General features: G+C 56.4%; 1 protein-coding gene across 2 annotated transcripts; it reads right to left on the reverse strand.

The window, feature by feature from the left end:
• Positions 1 to 728: 728 nt before the first annotated feature.
• On the reverse strand, positions 729 to 5,919 carry FAAP20 (Fanconi anemia core complex associated protein 20). Of its 2 annotated transcripts, XM_023515152.1 has the most exons (5): positions 5,820 to 5,919; positions 5,417 to 5,555; positions 5,036 to 5,316; positions 1,653 to 1,718; positions 729 to 1,541 (listed from the first exon to the last, which is right to left on the reverse strand). In XM_023515152.1, exons 1-5 carry the CDS (start codon positions 5,882 to 5,884, stop codon positions 1,145 to 1,147), a joined length of 948 nt encoding a protein of 315 aa, XP_023370920.1. In that variant the 5' UTR covers positions 5,885 to 5,919; the 3' UTR covers positions 729 to 1,144. The 2 variants fall into 2 exon arrangements, with proteins under 2 accessions (XP_023370920.1, XP_012662762.1); XM_012807308.2 differs by having other exon boundaries at positions 1,441 to 1,718.
• Positions 5,920 to 7,169: the final 1,250 nt, after the last annotated feature.

The following is a 7,169-nucleotide window of genomic DNA, read 5'->3' on the forward strand; positions in this document are numbered from 1 at the left end:
GGCGCCTTAGCCAGTTGAGCTATAGGCGCCGAGCCGGCATTTGTGTTCTTGAACATTTATTAAAGACGTTAATGAAAATTCTTATATTGTTATTATTTTTGTTAAAAGTGTTTTGAAGAAGTAAAGGTTTTTGGAGCCATTTTCTTAAATGGACTTTAATTTGCTTAGAGCAGTTTTAGATTAGCAGCAAAACAGAATGCGTTCCCAATCAACACCCCCCAGAGGGTGCACCTGTCACAGTGATGACCCTACCCTGACATGTCACCCCACCCTGAGACCACAGTTCACATCAGGCTTCACTGCTGGTGACATAGCCTGTGGGACTGGACAGACGTGCAGTGACACTGACCCACCACCCCTCACACGTCTCGCTGTCCTGCCAATGCCCTGTGCCCCTCCCAACCTGGAGACTCGGGTTTCTTCACTGTTGCCAGTTTTGCCTTTTCCAGAATGCCAGAGTCAGAGCCGGGCAGTGGGGCTGTCAGAGTGGCCTCCCCCAGTTAGTAATGTGCTCCCCCCCCCCGCCCTGTGGCTGTCAAGACATTTTTTTTGTTGTTTATTTTTGAGACAGGAGCCTCAAGCTATCCCCCTGGGTAGAGTGCTGTGGCATCACAGCTCACAGCAACCTCCAACTCCTAGGCTCAAGCGATTCTCCTGCCTCAGCCTCCTGAATAGCTGGGACCACAATGCCTGGCTGTTTTTTGGTTGCAGCCATCATTGTTGTTTGTCAGGCCCAGGCGGATTCGAACCCGCCACCTTGGGTGTACGTGGCTGGCGCCTTAGCTACTTGAGCCACAGGCGCCTAGCCTGTCAAGACATTTTGAAGATGCTTGAAAGGAAAATAGGGATTGGTTTTCTAGGTATTACTCAAGTTTTCACATGGCGCCTGTCCCTCCCCCTGGCTGGTGCCCTGGACCCTGCAGGCGCCAGTGACTGGCACTGAGCAGCCCCAAGCCCAGCCAGACAGCACTGGAAGGAGGCCCTGCAGAGATGCATTTGCCCCATCTCCCACCCACACTGTCAGCCTCAACAGGACGGGACCGTCTGCTGCCAGTCCTCCTTTGAGAAGAAGCTGCTTCCGAGTCTTGCCAGTCAGTGCTGAGGTCCCAGAGCCCCTGACAGTGTGTGTCAACTCCAATACCAGTCAGGCTCTGGGGCCACTTGTGGACTGTGGGCAGCCCCTGCTCACAAGGTGGAAGAACCCTGTGACCCAATCGTGAGGCACCACCCATCCCCATGACTTGATATGTCCCAAGGGCCCCTTCTGACACCATCCCCTTGGGGTGATGAGGACTTGAGGGACACAGACATATGACAGCACAGTGACAGTGCCCTCAACTGGCAGCCATACAAGGAATGGGCACTCTCTTTGGGGAATTAACAGCGTGAGATGTGAGCCAACCTTATCTGTCCTTGTGGCTGGAAAAAAACACTGCCCCGAGCTAGTCTGCCCGGCCCACACAGGATGGCTGCTGCATCTGTGAGGAAAAGGGGTTCCACACGTAGTCTCAGCTCTCACTGTGGCGAAGCCCAGTTTCAGGCTGGAAGAGACACGACTGACAGTTTACATGTGCACATCTCAGAGCAGGACTCTGGTGGGGAGTGAGGCTGCATGCTGCCCTGGTGGGGGCTCTGAACACCCTGATGCTCACCACACATCTTCAGTGCTTTCTGCCAAGCACTGAGCAAGGTGGACGTCTATGTCCAGCTGGGTCAACCTGCGGGAAGAAGAGACACAGTTGCTCAGCCACCCCTTGTGCAGAGTCAATTGCAGCAAGGGCACCACCTGGCCAGGCACTTCACTGCCCCTCCACGCCCCACCCTTGGTGAAAGGAGGGGCCCCTACAAGCCTAGGTGACACACTGACTGTAACCACCTCTCCCAAACCCTTCTCCAAGTTGAAAGTTCTCCGCAGGCACAGTGTTTGAGCCCCCCAGGGAGTCTGGCACCCACTGGGCTTGGAGCCAAGGGAATTGGCAGATGAGGCCTGACAGTGTCTGGTCTTAGGGTCTAGGATGGGCTGTCCTCACCCCTGCCTGCAGCAGCAGGACACTAAGGGGTTCTAGATCACCAAGCAGCCAAGGCAGAAGGTTTCCTACAGAAATCCCTCCCATTCCCAGCCTGGACAGGCAAGGTAGGAAGGTAGTGTCCCTGCCAGGCAGAGCTACCACTGTCTTACAGGAAGCAGAAAGGCAGACGTGGGTGGTGGTCCTGCAGCTCAGGACTGAGCCCACTGTGGACTGGGCCTGCTGTCGGCCCCTGGGCATCCGGACAGGCAGGCACTCTCCAGCCCTAACTTCATCTGGCCCCATTAGCAGCCCAAGGAAGGGAGTCAGGAATGACTGTCCCCAGGCTCCGGCAAAGCAAGGTGAGCTTGAGGCTGGTAAACCATTAGCTCCCAGCTGTGACCCCAAGGGGGCAAAACCAGGGCACTTGATAGTGCTGCTGAGACCATGCCCAGAACTGTGGGCAACAGCAGCCAAGATGGTGGGCTGCTGGAGGCCAGGTGGTCAGAGTGACTGTCCCTTGGACACCACTGCTGCCGCCCCCCCACCGCACCAGTAGCCAGGTCTACCAAGCCATCAGCACCAAGCCTTCCTACATCTGCCTGCCAGCCACTGTACCCCAGACTCTGCTCTGGATCATTCCTTGTGGCTTAGCCTGTCCACACGGCCACTGTAGCTCTCAGCTGCCTCCTTCAGATCATGGCCAGAGGTCCCCACCTGCACTGTTAAAGCAGGATTCTGACAACTCCTGGTGCCGCTCTGTGGCCATCAGCTGCCCTCTTGGCATGGGCAGAGCCCACTCAGTACAGTCTCATGTCCCCGAGAGCCACTCAGCTGGTCAGAGACTTTCAGGCTTCAGCCCCGCCTTGGAAGCAGCCCCTCCTTCCACATGCTCTCAGCCAGCTACCAGAAGGTTCTAAAATCTGGGCCTAGGCCATCTTATCCAGGGGTATGTTTCCAGGCGGTATCCCTCAGTGGGGGTCCTTTGAGAATCTCAGGGGCTTCTGCCCAGAGAGTGGATTTCTCTCTAGGGCTTCCAACAGGATCTTCTCAAGTTTCTTTTGTTGGGTTAGAATCAAGAGGACTCACTCCCTTCAAAACATTTATCATGACCTATAAGTGACCGGTGTTTGCAGCTTACAACATTCACAAAACATGCAGTGCTGTGTGCCTTGTGCCCTGGACGTAGCTCCAGCTGACCACTGAGCCCAACTTATGTGGCTATGGCTTCACCCGCAAGGGACTCCACATGGGGAGAGCCACCCCCGCCCCACCAAGCTGTCTAGACATGAATGCAGATGGGCAGTAGCACAGTCCAGGGTACTTTCTGGGTTCACTTCCAACACTGGCCCTTAAGGGCTTGGTTCCCATGAAGTGTCACTCTTTATTAGTCTGGGGATTTCATTTCTCTGGTCCTCTCCTGTAGGTTTTGTTCTGTATACTTAGATAACTAACTGGATCATTTTGTGCTTTTGTTTTGATTTGTTTTTTGTTATCCTTAGCTGCTAACTTTAGAATCCATTCCCTTCACCTTCCCTAGCTATTTTTGCTTCTAGAAGACCAGTAACATAGGGCATAGCTTAAGTACCCAGTCTTCTGGCCACATGAAATCTAAAACCTACCACCTATTTGGCTTAACCACCTCATTAAGAACTTCTCAAGTGCACTCAACCTCTCCTGACCCCACACCCTGTTGACTCTCAGCAAGAAGCCCCAGGGCCCATAAGACACCAGGCCTACACATTGGCAGTTTGTGCTTAACCTCTCAGCAAAACTGGGTTTCATCCCCCTATTTAAAAAAAAGGTATAAAAATATGTATTGGGGCTTGGCACCCGTAGTTCAGCGGCTAACACACCAGCCACATACACCGGAGCTGGTGGGTTCAAATCAAGCCTGGGCCTCCTGCCAAACAATGACAACTACAACCAAAAAAAAAAAAAAAAAATAGTCAGGCATTGTGGTGGGCACCTGTAGCCCCACATACTTAGGAGGCTGAGGCAAGGGAATCGCTTAAGTCCAAGAGTTTGAGGTTGCTGTAAGCTGCGATGCCACGGCACTCTACCCAGGGTGATGTAGTAAGACACTGTCTCAAAAAAAAAAAAAAAAAATATATATATATATGTATATATATGTATTGGATTTTAAAAATAAGGAAAAGCATCTCCAGACAAAAAAGACACGGTCTTCCTTTTAAAACCTACTACCAGTGGCAAAGTATTCATGTGGCTATTTAAATAGGAAACTGCAATAACCCACAGCCTGGCTTGGCCCTGGAGGCCACCTCTGGGCCTGGGGATGCTAGCCAGGAAGGGCAAGGTAGACCCTGGTCAGAGCTCCCTATACGGGCCTTAAGCCTATACACAGGGCCTCAGAAGGTAGAAAGTAGGTGGATCCCCAAACCAGTTAACAGCCAGTCACGCATTATGCCCCCTGGACAGTCACGCATTATGCCAACTTTCTGTGAATCAGACACAATTTTAAAGGCACCCTCTAGGCTGGGACTGGTACTCATGCTAGTAATCCCAGCACTCCAGGAGGCCAAGCCAGGGAGATCTCTTGAACTCAGGAGTTTAAGATCAACCTGATCAAGAATGAGACCAAGTCTCTACTAAAAATAGAAAAACTAGTCAGGCGTGGTAGTGGGTGCCTGTGGTCCCAGCTACTCTGGAGGCTGAGACAGGCAGAAGCTGTGAGCTAGGCTGATGCCACAGCACTCTAGCCTGGGGCAACACAGTGATACTCTTGTCTCAAAAAAATGATAAATAAATAAATAATAAAAGGTACCCTCTAAGACTGGGCCCAGTGGCCCACACCTGTAATCCTAGCACATTGGGAGGTCAAGGCAGAACTGCTTGATCCCAGCAGGTGCTGGTCCTTGCAATGAACTACGATGACCCACTGCACTTCCTCAGGGCAACAGAATAAGACCCTGTCTCAAAACAAAGAAAACTAACATAAAAGGTACTCTCTTAGCTTTCCACATGGGGCTGGAGTCGCTAGGCAGAGGGGAATGGGAGAGCTCACTCACTCCGGGGCGAAGTCCTTCTGGCACATCGGGCAGCTCTGCAGGGCCAGGGCCCCCTCCACAGCCGACTGCTCCTTGGCGGTGGGGGTCCCCCTGGGTCTAGGCGCAGGGTGTACTTGAGGGGACCTGGTGGGGGACTCCGGGCGTCTTCCTGCCCCGCAGAGAGGCCCGTGGGAGTGGCCTGAGCCCGCCGGGGCCGGTGGAAAGGGCGTCCAGGAAAAGGTCTTGGGTCCGACCGTGAAGACCTCGGGGGGCGCCGGGCGCTCTGGGCTGCCCCTGGACTCCTGCAAAACAAGGGGTCGTTGGGCCTTGCCCAGGAGTACCAAGGCTCCTCCCGGGCCTGGAGACCCCACCACTACCCCCCGCGGGTTCTGGTGGGCGCACCTGGCCGGGGAAGGTAGGCAGCGGCGGCAGCTCGCCATCCAGGGTCAGATTTGGGCTCACAGTGCGCAGCAGCTCGATCCAGAGCCGCTCGCTCTCGCTGTTGCCCTCCAGGAGAAACCAGGGACGGCCGCTGTGGGGCCTGGGGCGACAGGGAGTGGGGTAGGCGATCAGCAAGGGAAACTCGGGAGGCCGCTGGGGGTGGGGTACGCGGGGTTGAGGCCCGGAGCTCAGCCTCGGAGAGGCCTGGAGACGCGCCGGGAGCTGACGGCGCGGAAGAGAAGGGGGGTCCAAGAAGCACGTGGGAGCGTGACTTGGCCTCAGCTCGGCCGGGGACGCCAGGCCCTCAAGCTGGCCGCACCCCGTGCCTCCCCCGCCCTGACAGCGCCCCCAGTCCCAGCCTCACCCGTCCCCTGAAGGAGCCCTCCGGCGTCTCAGCCTCAGGCGCTGCCTCGGAGCCTCCTCCATCATCCCAGTGAGCGCGTCCGGCGGAAGCCAATACCAACCTTCCAGACCCGCCCCCAGGGCAGACCCTGCCCCCCAGGACAGACTCCGCCCCGCCCGACCAGACCCCGCCCCGCAGCCCGTAGGGCAGCGGGGTGAAATTTGCCGGCCGCGCTGCGGCAGCTTAGAAACCTAGACGCAGCCTTGGGGAAACTGAGACCAGGCTTCCTTCTTGTTGCGCAGGGTGGGACTGGGGTGAGAACCCCCTCCCGGCAGAGTGGGGCGCGGCCGAGAGTCCGGTGGGGCCTTGGCCCTACCACCGCCAGCAGCTTGGACAGCCGTGCCGGGCTTCCAGCGCTCTTCCTGGTACTCCGTGAGTAAATAAAGCCCTGGATCTCCTTTGCTGCCACGTTTCCTTACGGAAGAGAGGGCGCCCACTTTCCTTAGCTAAGAAAGAAAAGGCAAACTGACGAAGTCCAGGCGGCTAACTGGGGCCTTGGGCTCCTGGGGGCCGGTAACTAGCTTCCCTGAACCCCCGTTCCCTCCTGCCCCCCCCCCCCATTCTCCAACCAGGCGCCTTCCATGTCTGCCACTTGGTGGCAGCAGATGCCTAGACACCCTGGGCAGTTCCAGGAAGTGCCCCGCACCCCGTGGCCCAACCACCCGCCTCCCCCAACCCCTCCCGCACTGCCCCCACCCTCACCACATTGGGCCCTAGTGGGGGCCCCTGCCCTCACGGGACTGGTGTCTGCAGGGGGTGGGTGTTAGGGGCCACTGTTAGACGTCAGTAGAGGAGTTTAGGACCCTGGGAGCCCTGTCCATTTCTGCCCTGCCCAACCCTGGCAGTTCTGGGGTGTGCTGGGCACATTCCTGCACCTGCCCTCTCACCTGCCTGGGATGTGTGTACACTCCCTCCAGAGTGCTAACCGTAGGCCTGTCCCTGAGCTGTGGCCACCTGAATGGCCCACTGTTCTCCAAGTTGTCCAGGCCTAGAGGTTGGGGTTAGTATCCAGGGGTCCGGGACAGGGTTTGTGCTGAGGTCACCCTTCATCCCCTGCAGACCTTAAGAGCATGAGCAAGTTTGTTGATGACTTGAGTGCCTGCTTGTGCCAGGAACTGTTTACACCTTGGACACCCCAAGAGCCCCCCAGCTGCGGGAACGCAGACCCTACAAGCTGAGCCAATGGAGATACAGCCATGGGCACTGCCCAGGAGACCAAGGGGAGTTGCTGCAGTCAGGGTGGGCCCTATAGGAGGTGGCCTGAACCCAGGCCTGCTCTCAGGAGAGAGAAGCCCAGATGTGGGTGCTCCA

Source organism: Otolemur garnettii, unplaced genomic scaffold, assembly GCF_000181295.1.
Source record: "Otolemur garnettii isolate 467f Iridium unplaced genomic scaffold, OtoGar3 scaffold00067, whole genome shotgun sequence".
In the NCBI taxonomy this organism is placed as follows: domain Eukaryota; kingdom Metazoa; phylum Chordata; class Mammalia; order Primates; family Galagidae; genus Otolemur; species Otolemur garnettii.

Bases quoted from the DNA above. Each gene is read 5' to 3' on its own strand.
- FAAP20 (XM_023515152.1), bottom strand. From the start codon at position 5,884: ATGATGGAGGAGGCTCCGAGGCAGCGCCTGAGGCTGAGACGCCGGAGG. The intron at 5,317-5,416 runs GTGCGCCCACCA...CTTGTTTTGCAG, and splicing joins TGCCTACCTTCCCCGGCCAG to GAGTCCAGGGGCAGCCCAGA. The intron at 1,719-5,035 runs GTGAGTGAGCTC...TTCTTCCCGCAG, and splicing joins CAGAAGGACTTCGCCCCGGA to GTTGACCCAGCTGGACATAG.